The following is a 19,350-nucleotide window of genomic DNA, read 5'->3' on the forward strand; positions in this document are numbered from 1 at the left end:
CAGCCTGGCGTGAATTCGGTGTTGACCCTGCCCTGAGCAGGAGCTCGCCCTAGAGTCCTCCTGGGGTCTTTTCTAGCCCAAACAAGTCTGCAAGTCAGTAAACTCTGGGCATAAAAGTACCTTGCTGGCAGAAGGGGCACCGGGGCAACCTGCGTATCTGCAACAGGGTTTCTCTGAGCTGTGCATCGTGGACGCTCTGCCAGGACGGGTTTAGCTCTGCTTCCTTTGTGCTTTGTAAGCCGTGCGTAAGATGGCCAGGTTTCTTCGGTTGCCCGAGCCTCCAAGAATCCCCGTCCCAGCCCCGCCGCCTTGCATCATCATCTGCCCTGGGAGCACGCAGGGCAAAATGCTGCCCTCTGTTTACACTGTTGCAAGCCTGGTGTGACAACATTTGTAGTCGAGGGATTATCTGGATTTGTTGGTATAACCGAGAGAAGAAATTGGCTTACAAGGAGCCAATGGATTTGCAAATGAGATCCATGTGTAAATGTGCCTCCGCCCTCATGTTCTACAGACGCTTCTTTGCCAGGAGTTTCCTACCAGTTCTTCTAGATGCATAAAGCCATAGCTCCTAAAATAGTTGTAGAAGAATTCAAGATTTGGGCAGTGTGTTATTCTGAGGTGCCCGAGTCCGAAGCGTAGCAAAGCGCGTAGTTCTCATGTGGGCTTTCCAGTTTGCCCCGTGGCAGAGGACATCTCGGGAAGCCGTAGCAGTCAGTTTGCAGCCCACCCGTTGGGAGCCTGGGTCCGGCAGGGCTTGGACATGCTTAATGGCACCGTTGTCCCTTGCAGAAGGAGGAGGAAAGCTCAGGGGAGGAGTTGTGTGCATCCCCCATAGTCTCTAATGAAACGGAGTAAAACAACTATTGCAGTATAAAACCATATATGACTGTAAAGGGGAAACAATGCCCTTCTTTATTTTGCGCTCCTCTGCCATTATATAGAAATGCTTTTTGTATTGTTTTTTTTAAATTGCATGCCTTTGCATTGGACCAGTTCATTGGACTGGTTTGCATTAGGACAAATCATTACGGCAGTGGGAAATGCTCCTGCGTCTTGGCCTTCCTCCTCTCCTAGGGATGGATTTTTCTCGTGTTTGTGTGTGATAGAGGTGCTGATCATTTTCCAATGTTGTCAGGTTAAATAGGCTGAGATAGAACAGAGTGTTAGAGAATTGGTCTTGAATAGGTTTTGTATAAATCACTGAAATCCGTACCCCCCCCCCCCCACACTTTGGGAAATGCAAAAAAAGACCAAGAAATCCCCCACCTTGTTTAAAAACAAACAAAAAAAACCCCAAAAACCTTTTTGTTCAGTAAAGGGAACAGAAAATGGTTACTGTAAAATACGTAGGCCTGCTTGTACATCTAAATGCCAGCAGGATTTCAGCGTGCTTGTTGGATAACTCAGACATTTCAGCTGCTTGCACTGGGTCTTTAAAAGTGCTGCTTAGATCTGCAATACAACAAATCTTTTTTCAGTTCTGTTGCTCATGTGTTTTCATCGTACACTTGTTTTTGGTTTATAACAAAGCTTTTTGGGGTAAGCGATAATTGCATATTAATTGTTGCAACATTTTGTAATTCTCTCTGGCACACTGCTTATCCGACAGTGTTTTATTGCCGCTGAGCAAGAAATAGCTGGGACAACGCCGGTCTGGTCGTTGCTGTTGCATGGAGTCTTGCGTGCACTGTGAATCTGTGAACATCTGCAGAGTGCGATGTTCTTGGTATCGTGGCAGGAGCTGTGGATTATGCTGCTGTCTTCTCCCACTCCAGCTTCTTGGAAAGAGGGAGAGAGAGCGCATGCTGGATTAATTGCAAATAAGAGCAAAATGTTGACAGGAGAGCATGTGTTTAAAGATGTTGTCACAAAGCATTCAAGGAAAAAGAGGTAGCTTTCCGGGGGCAAAGAAGCTAATAGCAAATAAGTGATGCTATGTTACCTTTGTGCTTTTGCTTCACATCGGTGAAATAAGGCTGCTCTGATCATGTACCTCGATGGGAGCTCGGTTGAGGGAGGATTTTTTTTTTTTTTTAACTTCTCACCAATTAAATTGAGCCGCAAAATGTTTGCAGCTCACTTAAGAAGAATAAGAAATGGGTTTTTTTTTGGGGGGGGGGGGCATTTGTTCTTCAGTAGGAAGTTCACTTGCGCTCAGTGCAATAATTTGAAGATTTGGTGAGAGGTGTTTCAATGCAATCTGTAACAAGCCACCAGGTTTTTTGTAGTTCCAGGCTTTATTGAAATAGGTGTGTGTGAACCTGCCATCGATGACAGTTTCCTTGTTGCCTATTATGCAGTGGCCAAAACCAACCAAAACTTGGCAGTTACCACTGGCATTGTAACATTTTACGTGGTTAGTGTGTTCGCAAGCACTGTGATAAAACTCAAGATAATAATTTGGACCAAGGAGTCATGAACAGGGAGAAAAGAGATAGCCCGTACATGTGATTTACTGCTTTATGGCTCAATATTTAACCAACCTGTTCCCTAGTGAGCCTGTTTTGGAAAAGTGCAAACTGCTTATCCTCCTTTCTTCTTGTTTTTAATCATCATTAATCAAGTGAAATCTCGTGCATCAGGGTTGAGAGAACGGCAGGATTTTGATGGGACCTCTGAAGAAGTATTATTCCTCTTTCTGAGACAACTGCTTGAAGAGCAGTAGTAAATCTGTCTAGTATGATTTGTAGCTCCCATTCACAGTACCTGGAAAACTTCAAATGTTCAGTAACGTTTGCTGATTTACTATATAGCCGTAGAGGCTTGAGCCTCCCCCTTTGTAACCCTTCTGTCGGTACCAGGCAGTACCGACCCCAGTGTGTGTTTTCACATTGCTTGATACGGTTGCTGTGCGATGGTCAGCCTCCTCTTTCCTTCTCCCCGAGTAAACTCTTACGTGACCTCAGTGAAGTTAAATACGTGTATCTCTTTTTTTTTTTTTTTTTTCTACTTCTTCTTCTTCTTCCCTTTTGCCATCAGTGATGGGATTTATAGCGTGACCTCACGCATCCTCCCCTTGGCTGCACCACAGTGAAACCAGCCCAATTCAAGGGGCACATTTCATGGTTTAATTGAGTTGAATAGCAGCACAATTGTGACAAATGACCGATTGCTTTCAGGGACGGTGGAAGACACAGCAGACACTAAAAAGTAGGCAAAAGCTTTGGCTGGAAAGAAATATGAACGTTGGACACGTGAGCTTAAGAAATGAATCCATTTTAATGCAAGCCATGAATCATTTCCACTCACCGTTTTCTTTTTTCTTTCAGGCTGTGACTGTGCGAAATTCCATGGCTAAATCGTTGTACAGTGCCCTGTTTGACTGGATAGTTTTTAGAATTAACCATGCACTTCTGAATTCAAAGGATATGGAGGAAAACACCAAGGTAATGTCTCAAGTCTCTTGACAGCTTTATTTTTGCAATGCATTTCTGTTTTAAAATGTGTAGCTATGGGATAAACCTTGCCCAAACTGCTAACAGCACATTGCTTAACATAAAGTTCACTTTTCCTCATGGAACATTGCTGTTAATATTTTAGAATGAGTATATAATTATTTTAAGTGATGCTTTCTGAGCCAGGAAAAGTGAACAGCCTCAAATAATATATCCTCCAAGTGGCTAGGGAAAAGGCTTTGTTTTAGTCACGACGGCCTCTTCCCCCACCGGTTCCAGGACGAGTGCCAGATCAGTTTTACCTCCTTGTGAGTAAGACTGTTGGACCGTATGTGATTGAGGACTTTTTTTTTTTTAATCTTGCTAGCACAAGGTGTTTTAATGAGGTAGCTATTCCATAAAAATAAAATGGAAAGCCCGTCGTGCGCAGGTATGTATCGAGGTAGAGGATCTCGAACTAGCACAAGAGCGAAATGAGGGAAAACATCCCAATGGGAAGAGTGAAGTCAGTACGGTGCCTCACTGATTTCCCAAAGAATTTGTGGAAGAGATTACACGGCATTTCCTGCGATAGCAGAAGCTGGACTCGATGACCCAGGACATCCTTTCCACTCCTGTGCTCCAAAAACTGTAACGTATGCCTCTGCACTCGCAGTGGAGACTGCCCCTCGAGTAGCTCTCGAAAAGCCTGGGTGCACATATGTGTATGTGCACGCATGCGCTTGCAGCTAGCCAAATACCCTGGGCTTTTAAATTTTGGGCACAGGCCAGCAGAATTTCTTGGTTGTACGTCCAGGCTGCGGCCACAGCTGCCAGAAGGATGATTGTTTTGCTAAGTGCTAACGTTATGTTTGAATTATGCTGTAGGATTGATTGAAGTTGCAGAGCCTTGCAGGGTATCTGATCTTTTGTTTAGCTGTATGGAAATGCTTGTAATGATTACAGGAACGTGATTATAGACCATAAGGAGACTGTGTTTGTGTAAAAGTCATATTTAATATGCAATGGTGGCGCTACGAATAGAAAAGTTTGTTAAAGTGGGTAACGTGCCACATACCTTCTGACTGCACATGCTCCCTCTCCCTCTGTTTAGTATTTTACTGAAAAAATTGTGTTCTTTCCTGATTTTTTTCCAAGTCAGGAAAACTTGTTTGGGCTGAAAAAAGCAATTTGTGTATTTGGTGAGTTTACAAAAGCTGGATCCCTTTTGTAAAGGAAATGCTTCTCCAATACTAGTCTGTTTTCATGATCCAGTTTCAGAGAAATATTAAAAAAAAAAAAAAAGAGTTGTATCTTTCCCATAGTATTTACATCTATAACAGGGCTTGGGCACTATTTTGTAGAAGATCGAAAAGAGTGGGGTGCAACTTCAGATATGTATGGGCTGTTAGACTTCGGTTACCAGTCTCAAGGCTCGGCAGGTAGGAGTTAAGAGTCCAAACTCATACTTCTTACTTCATCGCCGCCTCCGTGTCCTCCAGGTGGGACTCCAGGCCTGTGTAACTGGCTTCCTCTGCCTCCTGTTGCCCATCTCCCTACGGTATCTGCAGGATTCATAATTCCAAGTTCTCTGACCCATGTCTTTGTCCCAAAATTGCATGGTAGCCGTAAGAGCTATGCAATGGAGCAAGTGCTGGGAGGCTTGTCCTTGCACAAGAACAGATCCACGTACGTTGGCAAGAGCACAAAAGCTGGATTTACGGGAATGCGCAGGCTCTGCTCTGTGGCGGGTGCCAAGCATAGCCCAGCCAGCTGACTGGGCTGCGTGTAGTCCAGGTTTGCTGAAAAAAGAGCGTAGTGCTTGAGTGGGCAAGATATCAAGGTAAAGAACAGAAATATGTACCTCTATATACAGTCGTGTCATTGGTTTCATCTTCAAAACTCTTTGAACATGGGTTAATTTTCACGGTTCCCTCAGAAATCAAGAAAATGCATGAATCTGCCCTTGTTATGAACAGAGAAGTTCAGGCGGAGGGTTTCCGTGCATTGCATATGGCCACTGGGAGGAGCTTGGTTAAACTTGGATTAGAAAATTTTCTCTCAAGTTGCATTACAGTGTCACCTTCTCACCTCTTGTTAGCCCCCATCTTCAAGTCCTCTAGCACCGAGGAAGGAAAAAAGCTGTCGGGAGTGGCTAGGGGTAGGAAGAGCTGCATTCGCCAGTCTGCGCCTGCCGTTGATACCCACGACCAGCAATTACAGCTGCTGCTCCCTTCTCCGCCCTGGAGGACCTGAGCTGATACTAATTAATTGTGTTTTCCCTAACACTTCACAATCCTCTTTAAATCCTTTTGCAGCTTAGGCTTTGAGAAACCCTGGATTAGAGTGCAGGCCCTTCTTAACTCCCATATGTGCTCTGGGGGTTTGGCAACATGAGCGAGGAACTGCAAGGTGGACCAGGCGCGTGGAGGTCTCTGATCTCCGGCATGGATGTGAATGGCACCGAGCAGGGCAGGAAGTGTGAGGGACCATCATTTGCTCTTCTGGCCAAAACTGATAGATCCTGGAATTAGCTCCTTTCTACAAGGCGACATGTCAACATTTAGACGATGGTATTTACTACTTCGAGTGACAGCATCTACCAGCCCCTAAAAATTTTCTCCGGACACACTCACTGTCTGATTTGTGAAAGAAAAATGTAGTCTGCCAACCTCTCATGAAAAGTTGGTGACTCTTGAGTTTGCAGTGTGTTAACAGCATGTGAGCTTCTCTGCAGTAAGTGGCCACATAAATGCTTTATGTTCAGTGTGGATGCCGTGAAAGCCTTCTTTCACTAAGGGGCTTGGGCTTACTTTGAGGTGAGAGCCCGCAGGTGGGTGGTTGCTGAGGAGTATGCCATCAACACGTGCTCTTACTAATCTCATGGGAATTTATTGGTACTGGCGTAATCCTGTGCCACGTTTGTCACCGGTGTTACTTTGACTCTTCAGGTGTACTTTCAAATAATTAAGCAGATTCTGAAGGTGCGGGAGGTTGTCAGAGGAGGAATTGCTGGCAGCAGTTGGTCTTCTATGGCAGTCAGGATCCGTATGAAGCATAGGTTTAAAAAAAAAGGGAAATCCATCCAAATTCAGAGCAAGTGTGGAGAACTGTATAATCACCGCTTCGTGTCAGCAAGGCAGACAGGCGTCAGAAGCTGACTTCAAAAGTGAACATGCAAGTGCGTTTCGTCCCTAAGTGCAAATTCGGATTTCAGTGCTTGTCCCCAGCCATTCTGTCAAAACCCCGTGTTTGAGCTTTTGCAGCCTTTGCCGTGGGGTAGCTGAGGGTGTCAACGTGCACGAGTGGAGGTTGTGGAAGGAAGCGAATACTTACAAACACGCAGTTGTGCGTATGGTGTGCATGCAGAATCCTGCTATACTCTCTGCTCTGTGTGCCGGGAGAATGCGTGTAGCCATCTCTGTATTCGGCAAACGGATTTGGCTGAAGCAAAGAAGTGTTGCTCCAACCATCTTAAGACGATCTCTGTAGACCAAACCTCTGTAGACCAAAGAAATCAGCCTCTTTGGTGGTTATAGCATTCCCCAGTGAGACTGCATTTGCCAAAGAGGCTGTTTGTGGCTCATTAAGCCCGTTAAATCTCCGAGGGACTATCTGTCCTGGTGAAGAAGATCTAGATCCTAACAAAGTCAGTGACCCTAAGAGAACTTGGGACAATTAAAAGAGAGAGAAGTTTCATGTCCCAATATGTGTGTGTATCTGATGTCAGCAGCAAGGAGAAGATCAAAAGATGAAGCTAGGTTAGAAAAAAATAAACAGTCCTCATTCTTTCAATATTTTTCAAACTAGTATTTGAAAGATTTAAATCAGACCTTTGATATCCAAATTTAGTTAAATGTACATTGAATTATTTTAGGAAAACACAGTGGGATTTGGCTTATCTTGCTTGCTGACAGAATTCGTAGTGTGTTATTTCTGAACTGAGTTTTGGATAGTTATGTGATACGTGTTGTTTTATGCTTATAGCAATGCTGCTGTGTTTCAGCTTCGCCGAATCGCTAGCTGCTGATGTGTGTTCTTCATTTTCCATGGTCTTTTCTCTATAACTTTTGGGTTTTGTTATGCAAATGACTGTTCTAATGATATTGTGCAAATTGTCCAAAATTTGACCTGTATTAATGAGGTCAGAGACTTTTCCTTCTCATGGGAACTAGAATACTAAACCTCAGAGAGATCTCTTATTTAATTTGCGTTTCATAAATTAGGCTAGGAAGTTTTACAAGTCCTCCTTATTGCTTAAAATGATGATACAGTGTAGATGATGTTTTAATGAAAGACATTTTTGTCAGGTTTTTTTTAAGCTTTTCCCATTTGGCTCTTGTGAAGTGTCTTCATTTCCTGCTAAATAATGCCGCTATTGTTTTCAGAGGAGGTGCTCTGCATGTGCTCGTGATGCTGGAGGTGAATCCGTGCCTCTAAATAACATAAATTAATCACCTAGTTTATTCTTGGCTGTATGGCCTGAAATAGAGGAAGAACTGCTGAACACTTAATGGGTTTAATGCACATCTCTTCATTATTTTCAAGTCCCAACTTGCAAATTCCTGGTGTGTCATTGCCTCCCGCTTGGTATAAGGTGCCGGCGTGGGAATGGCGGTGCTGCAGATTGCAGTCATCCTTTCGGATTTACTGCTGGTGGTGGTTTGGATTTTTACAGTATTGGCTTTGGTTGCAATGTTGTAAAAACAAGTGATTTTTTTTTCCCCGAGAATTTGAAGCAAACCTATTTGCCATTGCCAAAATGTGACCCTGCGGTGGAATGACGTCACCCGCGGGCGTTCGGAGGCAGCGTCGGCCAGCTCCAGCAAGCTCTGTTTATTGCTGGTTTGGGGATTGCCGAGCAAGTGAACTTAGCTTCGAGCCGGTTATTTGCTGTGTGCCTCTAAGGCCCAGACTTAGCGTTTAACTCTGTGATTCATGTCGGTGACATTTTTAGAAAAGTGTGAGGCTGCTTTTATTATCTCAAATAGAGAGTAATTCCTAACCCTGGAGTCCTCCAAATTTAAAAATCCTTGCAGACACGTTTAAGGGCAAGAATTTTGCCATAGACGTATCTGCTGAGCAGCGTTGTCTGCTGCTAACCCTGCTGCATACTTGTGCAATACCACGGACTTGCAGGCTCGTCCGGACTGTGTACTTGTGCTCTTTAAATATTAGTTGCAATAGAGAAACAATGGTAAGACGTAAGCTCAACTTAGCTACGCGATTATATATTATATATCTTTGCTGATTTCCATATGGCACTCATTTGAAATGTGAATTGGGAACTGAAGAACTACAAGATGTAAAATTCCTTTAATTATTTTCTCTACGTATTGGACTGCAAACTTAATCCTAAAACTAGTAAGACTGCATGCTTTTGGGAGCTAGGTAGTTTTTAGCAAAATAATTTCACGTATGCATACGTTAATGGGAATATATATTTTTTTAAATCTTGCAGTAAGAAACAGCCGTACATCGGCAGAAGACTTTTGTTGGTTTTTAATGGAAAAGCTGGTAGAGTCCTTCAGCGTAGTTGCAATGAGATTTCTGGAGAATAATGTGTTTCCTTCTGCAGGTCAGTTAGCAGAGAAAGAGTCATAAATTCCCTGGGTTTTATTTTAAAAGTTTTACCAGCTTCAGTGTGTCGACCTTGTCCATTTGGGAACTCTTTGCACTATTGTCTCCTTTACACGACAAAATGAAAACGACCCGATTAACTGAAGAGCTCTGGTCTAGTCTCTCTTGCACAAAGCTGTACAACTAAAGCCACATTTTAGATGTTGTGTTCTGGAGGTGTTCAGCAAGTCTTTGGGCAGATTATGCATGTGGAAGCCAGCCGAGGAGTTATTAAAGTACTAAGCGATACGGGAGAACTGCTGTCTTCTCCAGTGTAACAACCATGGTAGGACGAAACCATGCTCATCTCACGTGCTCGCTTTGATATCTGCAATGATTTTGTTAAATGCAGGATTTTTGGAGTTCTCTGAATTTTGCCTCTCTGAATTTGTTTTATGTGGCATTTTTTTTGTGATGGCAGAAACTTGTAAGAAGGCAATTTCAAAATATAATAAATAGGTTTCTTCTTTTATAGCTAAAACAGCCACATGTTTTTCTATATGGAATAACTGTTTTGATTTATAAATATATTTATGTACACACATTAAAATATATCTTAGGAGCTGTTCTGACATGGTAGATTAACCAGCCTTAAAAACAGGGGGATAGTATTTGTGCATAAGGTATTTCATATTAAATTACGTTTGTGAGAGCCGGAGAAGTCCGGCCCTGTTGAGTCTGAATTGACCACTCGTGGCAATGGTGTGACGATGTCCCCACGGTGTCAACGCGGTGCTTGTGAAAGATCGGGCAAGATCTAATTCCTCACTCCAGTGGCTTCAAATCTCCATTTTTTGGTTGAATGGCTGTTTCTTGTGGGTATTTAGCCAGGTGATTCAAAGTGCTGGGTAACGTTAAAAACGCCATGCCTCCGGAGATGCGCAGCTCAGGGTGGTGCACTTCCGGGCATGCTGCCTTGACGCTCTGCCCTCTCCTGATGACAGGACAGCTGCTGGATGGACCCAGGCTGAACTTCACCTGCAACCAATCATTAATTAGTGGTTTAACATAACATGATATTGGAACTTGCAGAAATTCTCCTTCCTTAAGCTTTGTTTTTACCCCAGTGCCCCGTGTAAGGGAGGAGAGACCCTCCAGTTTGGAGAGGAGACTGGCGTGGGATGCTGTTGAGCTTCACCATATCACAAAGGTGGTGGGTAAAGTGAACGTAGAACTAATTCTCCAAATTCTGCGATACTACAGGGCACTTTATGGAACTAGAAACTGAAACACTTTTTTAAAATAATGAACTTCTGGAAGCTGAACTAAAGGGAGCAGGGAGGTACCTTTGAACCTGATTCGCCCTGTAACTGCGGTTGCAAGGAATGGAGCATTAGGCTTTCCAGCACCACCATTGGAGACGCGATGCTGGTCTGGTCCTTTCTTCTGTTCCCAGTGCAGGAGCTGGGATGGCTGTGCTAGGAGTGCCGGGCTCGGGGACGCACGTCCCCGGGAAACGCGGCCTTGTTCATTCTGCCCGTACCGCTGCTTCTGCGGCAAACAATGGTTTAGTCTGCCGAGGCCGTGGAAGGCAGGAAAAGCACAGCTTCTGCTCGGTATTTTAAAAAAGGAGCTTTTGTTTGCTTTAACAGCTCCGTTGCCTAAGTTTCAAAATACGAAGGAGACTCTTACTTAGGGGACTGATCTGAGTCCTCCTTTTCAGCAGCATTGCTGCTGTTTGCATCTATTTTCGCAAGGCGATAGAGGCAGCCTCCCAATGCCAAATATCAGCCCATCAGGATTATGCTATGTGACATTTGTCTTTGTCTTGTGGGAAGTTTTATTTTTGGAAGAAGTACCTCAGAAGTTACCTTTTCATTGCTAAATAGCTTCTCTGGTTAACTTTCTAATCTATATTTTATGCAAGTTGGATGTTTATATTTGATACTATTTTACTTCCAAACAGACTTATTTGCCTTTATTGCAATGCATTATTTCTGTATAAACCCCTACAGTGCAGGTGTTTCTTTGGCGGCCTTACAGCTGGAGTGCGTTTACTTAGACACCCTGTATTTACTTTGTAAGCATCTTTCTGTAGACTGTCTTCATGGTGTGAGTCTTTTTTTTCCAACCCTACCCCCACTTTTCTCCCCAAAGGATAAATACTTTCATAGAGCCAATAGAGTAAGTTGGAACTGGGTTCAGGTTTCCTCAAGGATGGCAATTTGTTTGACTATAAATAATAATAATAAAAATACTCAAAAGGACTTTTATTTTAGAAAAAGGCTGTCTGTCCAGAGATCCAAGATTGCATGTTGCCTCTGATGTAGGTGCAGTCTTCCAGATGGCATAATATTAATAGTTCCAGTAAAAATTAAAAGTCCCTCTCTAAAGTAGATCTAATTCTGTTTGCATGTTTTTGATTAGGTACTGTATGCAAATAGCCCATTTATTTTATGTGATTTCTTTCTTCCAATCTGCATTCTTCCTTTTGTCTTGCAGACTTTATCCATTGGAGTACTTGATATTTTTGGCTTTGAAGATTACGAAAATAACAGTTTCGAGCAGTTCTGCATTAACTTTGCCAATGAGCGCTTACAGCACTACTTTAACCAACACATCTTTAAGCTTGAGCAGGTAGGTCCGTAAATATTTGCTCCGTGATGCCAAGGAGTAGTGGCATAAGTTTGTGGCACTGGTATTCTGTTAATATTTTTATGTTACAGAGTGTACTGTGAATTACTCAAATTTACTTTGCTATCTGCGATATTTTCTGATAAATGAGCACTGTGTACCAGTAAGTATGAAGACCCTGTGTGGGTGTCACTTTGCAGCCTTAAAATCACATGTTGTACTAGAGATGACTGAAATACAGGCTGCAATTTAATAAGTAACATATAATACCAAAGGGCATAATCTCTTTACTAGGACGGGAAGAGGCATTTCCAAATATCATCTGCAATCTAATGACCCCAAACAAGTGAGTCAAGAGGACTGTTATAGTACATGTCATTTCATGAATGAAGAACATGCAGCTGGGTTATATGGGAGCCAATCTGTCTTCCACAGTGTCCTGGATTTGTGTTTTTTTTCTTTTTTTGAATGCCAGTATGCCCGCATTCCCTCCCTTCAGGTGAAATTCTCCTTTGGGTGAGGTCGATGGAAATGCTCCTTACCAGGAGTTTCAACAGTTGGTACTTGATTAGGTGCACTCTTCAGCATGAGACCAGCCGAATCAGAGAATTAAGCCGGTCCTTCCCAAGAAGTCTGGTAGTTTCATTTTGTGTCTTTTCAGTATTACAAGAACTCAAGAGTCAGATGAGTCCAGTAAGAAAGTGCAGGCTCCTCTTGCTTGACCTCGAGTAAGAGGAGGGAGTAATACAGCCTTGGATCCTCTGGAGCCCTTGGGGGATGCTTGCTAGCGAGGGTGACCCTTCTCTGCCAGTGCTCTTTTCCTTTAGCAAGAAGATGGAGCAGAGCTACTCAGAAACTATTTTATTTCAATTTTGTAACTGGCCTTTCTATTCCAGTGCCTCCTGCTTCAGTAGATGCAGGAAGAAGTAAATGGGAAAACCTGCCTGTACGTACAGGCAAGCAGGTCTGCTTTAGCATTAGGCACCATAAAAAGGCAAACTAAAAGACAGTATGCAAAGGCAGTATAGCTATTTTTTCTATAAAATTGCTGATATGCTTTCCAGAAGGCACTTGGGACTCTGTTTCAGGAGAGTGGACTTGGATGCCATCATCCATGAGGGAATTCCTGTACTTTGACTGGGATTTCTTAGCAGGTCACTGCTCCTCCCCGGGCCTGGGGTGTGTGCAAAGCTCCTGATTACAGCAGCCTGACAGGAGGAATGTGTCCGTAATTCTCCTCGGACCGTCTTCTAGCCAATGACCTAATTAGCTTTCTGCTATAAATCTGTCAAGCGCATAAAGTCATTAAAGTCCATATTTTCTCTATGCATGGGATGAGCAGTTGCAGCAGCATGCAATTCCAAACGGCTCATTCAGAGTCTCGGTGCCAGAGCACATCATCCAAGAAGAAAATGATCCTATGCAACCTCTGCTAGGAGAAAATATTCTTATCTTTATTTTGCCTTCTACAAATTGAAATAAAAACTGTACGGCTGCCTAAGTGATAATTCTTGGGTGAGGACAGGCATGTTTTATAGGGCTTTATGATTTACTTTTGCTTTCTTTGGAATTATGCTCTACATATAGAGGAGTAGTGCTGATGAAAACAAAACTGGTGATATGTATTCAGGTTTTTGGACTTGAGAATATTCTGGCTGGCCCAAAGATTCAACTGCTTTTTAATAGCAATTGCTGTCCTACGGGTTAAGACTGGGCAGTTAATATTGCATTTCAAAACAGCAAAATACTTCATTGCCTGGACTGTAAATTTGTCCGAGATATTTGTAGCATACTAGGGTGTATTTGATGTCTTTTGTGCTGAAAATCAAGTGACCCTATTGATGGAAATTACCTGCGGGCACTAGAATCTCAGCAGAGCATGGGTATCCTCTGCTGCCAGAAATAGGTTTGTCCTAGCTTTAAAGCTTGCAGGAGGCCGAAGATGGCATTGCTAAAACATTTGGGTATTTCTGCTAAAAGGAAGGACAAATTTAAGTAAACAGCAAGGATTTTTCTCAAAATGATTGCCGAATCTGTGGGCAAGAGTGCTCTGTTTAGCAGTGACGTAGCTGTCGCTGTGACGTGCTTTTTATGTTATGGGAACCAGAATGCTTACTGCAAAGTGATCCAGCACAGGCGTGGTATTATTTTAACCTTATTTCATTTTTTCTTACATGATTCCTGGTGAAATATAATAGAATGTGCTTTGTGAAGCTTTTTTTTTTCCCCAAAAAACCTTCTGTCTAAAGACAATGCGATTTCCAGCTGTTTGCAAACAAGCGTTAGAGGCATCCTCTGGCAGCCTGTCTTCAGGCTGCAGCCTCCTATAAATACAGCTGCTGTTGTGCTATATACTGAGAAGCTGTTCAAGACCGAGGCGGATTCAAAGATCTTTGCAATAGCAAACTTCTGTCTTGGAGCCAACTATATGAATAAGGATAACACATCCCTGCGTACTGTTTATAGTAAAATAGGAGCAGAAGGCAAAAAAGGTAAACGTTAGATTTCTGCCTTGAACAAAGACAAGTATTAATGTCTCTTTGCTATTTTTTTCTTTAAACCAACTGTTCTGCATTACTGTGGAAGACTTAGTGATGATTCATGATACATGGGAATACGCTTCACCGGATGCTGGAAACGTACAGGAGAGACGTATGCTAGTCGGGCCGCAAAACCCAGGCTCATAAATTTTCGTGTACCTGTATTGCCCCACTCTTGGGTTCAGAACGCTCGTGATTTATTTATGGCTCAAAAGCCTGTTATTGGCTGGGAACAGCTTAAATGCAGCCTGCCTCATCATTTAGGAAGGCTTTTTCTTTCTGGTGTGGCTCCCTCAAGGCAGGTTTGCTGGGTGGAGGACAGGAGAGGGGTTGTCCCCCGGTGCCAGTGGCTCCTCATGTAGGCACTGCCCAGCATAATGCTCGCTCCTGGGGACAGGAGACCCAAGCGTCCTGCCATTTAGCAAGTCTCACGCGAAGCACCACGTGGTCTCATCCTTCCATCAGGTTGGCAAGACCCCAATTTAAGGCAAGACCTGCCCATTGCTCTTTGACTAGTTAGCCACTATCAAAACATACTTCACGTATCTGGGGCGATTCGCTGGTCCTCAAGCAACTGAGCCTCTCTGTCTCCATAGCTGCATCCTCTCCACGTGGGCTCTTCTGCAAAGCAGATGAGCGCAGTGCTGCTGTGCCATTCAGATAATGCTCAGGTGCTTTTCTGTGATAGGAAAATTGCATTTCTGCATTATAACGTGCTTTTTTCAATTCAGGGCATGGCATAACAATGCGAAATAACTGCTGGGTGCAAAATTCAACTTCGGAGGCTTCTGTTAAGAGAAAAACCATTTTAAGAGTTTCCCCTGAGTGTTGAGTTTCTTTGAGTTAGAGGGACGGCAGTGCTGATTCTTGCCTCGGCTTGTGTCGCGTGCTGTCCTGCTAATTCGTGTTATGTTGAAATGTTCTCCAAACTCTGTTGTCTTTGATTTCACTCGTCTCCCACACCTCTCCTCAGACAACTTTCTGGTATTTTTCCTTTTGATTAACCCCCTCCCCACCCCCTTTTCCTGTTTTCAACTGGCACTTTGGAAAGTTTGAAAAGAAGCTCTGTAGCTCTCTCTCTCACAGGCCTTGCTGTTTAAAGTGCTTTTCTGCCTCGCTTTATGTGTAGCAGCAGCCTCTGTTTGCATGCCAAATTTCAATTTCGAGGACATCCTTTTATTGTTTTAAAAATTGATGGATAACTGGGGTTGAGGCTTGAAAAACAAAATGATCTGGAACCCGATCAGCTGGCGTGTGCTCGGGTGTTGAGCAAAGTCCCATTTTATGTCTCGGCCCCGGTGAGCTTGATGCTCTCCGAGCTGCTCTGCTCAGTCTGTTCACGTGTTAAAACTTAATTTCATAAAGATAACATGCCCTACAAAATGTTTGCACGGTCCTCTAAAGATCAGTAAATATTTACGGAGCCGTGCAGGTTTTATTGTTCCTGTGCAATAGGTGGGAAAATCTCACCATCTGGGCTGGTGCAGAGATCATATATTTGTTTGCTGGTGCAAGCAAACTAAAAAAATGCAGTGATTTGCGCCAGGGAGTGGTGATACGCAGCGAAATGACTGTATCCTTCGTATTACCTGCTGTGTTTTAAAGGATGTTGGATATACAGGATTTCTAACTCCGTGCTGCTCCGGTAGCCTACCTTGTGCATCAGTTAGAGAAAATAAAGCTGCATAATGAAAAAAAAAAAGGGGCTTTCTTCCATTGCATGGAGCATCTTTTCTCTTCTCGATTTATTCAATCCGTTTAGGCCTGGACAGATTTTATCGGTGCCGAAGACAGAAGACGAGCATTAGAAGTCAGCCGTTGAGTATTGTAAGACTTGGTTCAAATTTCTGTTTGAGTTGGAGATGGGATAGCGGGCGCTTTTTGGAAAATGCTTTAGTCAGCTGTATCCCACATGACATGCAGAGAAATAACAAACTGCAGAAGTTATTGATTTATTATTTGGAAATATGCCATTGCACATAACTCACATCAAGCCTTTTTTTTCTTTTTTTTTTTTTTTTTTTTTATAGTTGCTTAAACATTATCTTTAGAATAGGAAGATTTCAAACTGCATGATTGAAATAAAACATGACTCCCGTCATTATCGGCCCCCGAAACTGTTTGCTTTGGCTCTTCTGCTCTGGGGGGGTTGTTGAGTAAAGGGGAAAGGGAGATTATAAACCAGGACGGGATTGCAGAAAGGCTTAGTTCACCCCCATCCTGTTACCAGGTTGCTCAGAGCGATGAATATGTGCCCCAGAAAAAAACAAAAGTCATATTAAATCTGCATACTGGCACCTTAAGGAGATGTCTTGGAAAATGCGGCAAACTGTTATTAGAAAACAGAAAAGCTCTTCTGATGTGAGGTGCTGGTGTAAAGGATTCAGAGTTTCTGCATGTTTTGTATGTCAGGTTTAACTATCTGTAAATTTAGGTTGGTTTTTGGATTTTTTTTTTTTTTGATTCCCTGACTTTTGCTTCCAGATCAATTCAGTGAAGCCCACTAGGACCTTTGCTTTCGCGCAGCTATCCCAGTTGTAGCTGACAGCATAAAAATCTTAAGAGAAATGCACCTATTGGCATTTGTGGAACGTATTGTAGTCATGTTTTGCATTCAGTCGAGCCCATGGGTTATCCCATGCCTCGTAGCTCCGCGCTTTTAAGACACGAGTCCATCTTTTGAGTCGGAGAGAGAGGTAAAGGTGGAACTGATTTGGGAGTTAGTCAGCAAAGAGGCCATGGTTTTTAGAAAAAATATAACTGTGCTGGAAAAGGAATATTTGGGCAAAAAGCCAGTGAGCCTAATGGGTGCTTTGAGCGTGTGGGTGCCACTGCTTCATCCTGCACATAGCTTTCGGGCAGCATGTTTCCAAGAGTGCTTTTTCGGATGATTTGAAGTGTTTGGTGTATTAAGTCGCTGTACTTCTTGCAGTCGTGGCTCATAGGTGTTCTGCTGGAGAAATAAAAAACCTTGCGTTGAGCAAAATCGAATCCTACAAACATTACAGAGCTCATCTTGGTAAAGGCGAGTCTTGGCTTCTGCCTTCACCTCTTCTGAAGGTTTTTGTGAGCTGGGCAAACTAAGGCAAGTTTCATCAGGTGTCCAGTAACTGCGTTCCTCAATTTTGCGCTTCTGACTTTGAGGTTGTTGGCTCGATTTTCCTGCAGTGCCAAACCCTCAGCACGTTCACCAACGTTACCCGGAGATGGTAGTCCAGAGCAATGACGTGCAGGACAGAAGTCCTGCATGTTCCTTATACGTTTGAGCTAGGTTAGGCAAGAACTTAAGAAATCTTTGGTTATTTCAGCTTGAAAGCACTAGCAGGTATTTGGGAGCACCAACTTTTCTTAAAACAACATGACATAGACATGTCAGTAGATTTTCGTAGGCAGGAGGACCTATAGAAGGAGAAGGACCAAAATAGATGCTTGCTTTGGCATGGCAACAAGATCTTATAGGGGACTTCATAAGGGTAGTATCAGACAACTTTTGTTATAGGTTGTACTGTGAGCCCGCTGCAAGGATGACCGAATGGGAAAGGAGACGGGACAGTGTATATTTATTGACATACATCTGGAGTGGTGACTGGAAGGGAAGCCAGGGCCCTAGCTTGGAGAGTGCAGCCTGGGATTGACTATGACTGCTGGGGTATTCCCAGTCCAATTTTTCCAAGCCTGGTACATTTTATGAGGACTGTATTTATATTTTTCTTCCTTCTTTGGTCTAGATTAGCAGGTTACATACAGGTCACTGGCGTGCAAAGTTGGGCGCCTGCTGCATCGAGGCAGGGCAGCGGAGAAACTGCACTGCAGGCAGCTCTTTAGGCTGATGATCCCTCAGCCTGTAACGTTGCTCTAATAAATGGTGCAGTCCATAAGAGATGCTTAAGTTGCATGTGGCGAAGAGGAGAATTGGAAAGATGAGAGCTTGAGCTCTCCTTAAAAAGTTTCCCTGATTTCAAATACCAAAACGGAGCTGAAATTTTCACCCGCGCATTCTGAAGCTGATGGGAGGCTGGCCACTGCCTCCAGGGGCTCTGCATCAGCGGCTAAATGCGGTCGAATCCTGTTCCCTGGCGCAGCTGTTGCAAATTGCCCCGACTTGCCAGTTTCTGGATGGCCACCGAAATAGCAACCTCCAACGCGGAGGACCTGGAACGCAGCGCTTCCGCATCCAAGCCAGCTGCCAGCGTTCAGCAAGCGTTTGGAAAGCCTAATTAGTTGCACACGCTGTACTTGTCACCCGCTGGCGATTGCTGCCTGATTTACCCCCGCCGGGAAAAACAGAGCCCATCCAGCGGCAGCTAAGTATAACGTCTTTCAATTATTTGGTCTCTATTTTCTTGTTGTCGCTGAACGACAGCTGAGTGTTTGCCTCGTGTGCTTCGAGGAGGATCCCAAAATGGGAATTCCCTGATTATTTTGTTTTATTTTTTCAAGCATAAAACTAGCTAGCTGCTGCACAAAGATTCACGTCTCCAATGCAAAAATGGACCGCCTTTTGGCGCTTAGCTTGCTGGCGTACGAGGCCGCGAGCGCTGCCGCCCTCGACGGATGCCCCGAGCGCCGGCTAGGCGTGCTCTCGAGCGCCGAGCCTCCGCGCTGCCAGCAGCGGAGGTGGCCGCTGATGAACGGGGTGGTTTAGCAGAAGGCAGGCGGTCCCGCGGCCCCGGCACTTGTTTATAACCTAAAGGGGACGTAGACGAAGTGCCCGCCGAGGCTGTTTATCGGAAGCCCTGCATTACCAGATGGCGTCATTAAAAATAGCCTGCACTCTAAACCTGTTTATAGACTGTGTATTTGCACAGCGTGTGGGTAGGTATTTATAGATGCTGCATCTGGGGGGGTGTTTTTTAAAGAAAAAAATAAGATGTGTGTATATATTCCTTTTCTACTTAGATTTAGGGAAAAAAGAAAAAATATATATTTTTATATATATTTCATGAGCTCATAAATGGGAGTATTGGCATTGCCCGCCTTGGCCCTCTCCCCCGGAGCAGCATCTGGACCTCGAGGCATCGGTGTCGCCTGTGGCCCGAATCTGCAGAGATGGGCATGCGTCCCGCTCATTCGGGAGCCCTCTCGTAGTAAGGTTTCCCCGTGCGTGGGCTTTGTCGTCTTCAGATGGGAGAACCTGATTTCCCAGGCTGCGGCGGGAAGCTCTGCTTAACGCCGTCCTGTGCCTTGGGGCTAGTTGGAGATGCCTGCCTGAATTCGCCAAGCGTGTTTCGTAGTCCTCG

The 19,350-nt window shown here is 43.9% G+C and overlaps 1 protein-coding gene across 3 annotated transcripts in view; it reads left to right on the top strand.

Moving 5' to 3' along the window:
• The window catches only part of MYO9A (myosin IXA), a 217,973-nt gene that overhangs the window by 128,535 nt on the left and 70,088 nt on the right, over nucleotides 1-19,350 (top strand). For all 3 annotated transcript variants that reach the window (XM_064517658.1, XM_064517657.1, XM_064517659.1), the window contains exons 10-11: nucleotides 3,273-3,389; nucleotides 11,439-11,573. In XM_064517658.1, the coding sequence (XP_064373728.1) occupies nucleotides 3,273-3,389; nucleotides 11,439-11,573 (252 nt within the window). The remainder of the gene's footprint in view (nucleotides 1-3,272; nucleotides 3,390-11,438; nucleotides 11,574-19,350) is intronic.

The sequence above is a fragment of the Dromaius novaehollandiae genome, chromosome 10 (genome assembly GCF_036370855.1).
Source record: "Dromaius novaehollandiae isolate bDroNov1 chromosome 10, bDroNov1.hap1, whole genome shotgun sequence".
In the NCBI taxonomy this organism is placed as follows: Eukaryota; Metazoa; Chordata; class Aves; order Casuariiformes; family Dromaiidae; genus Dromaius; species Dromaius novaehollandiae.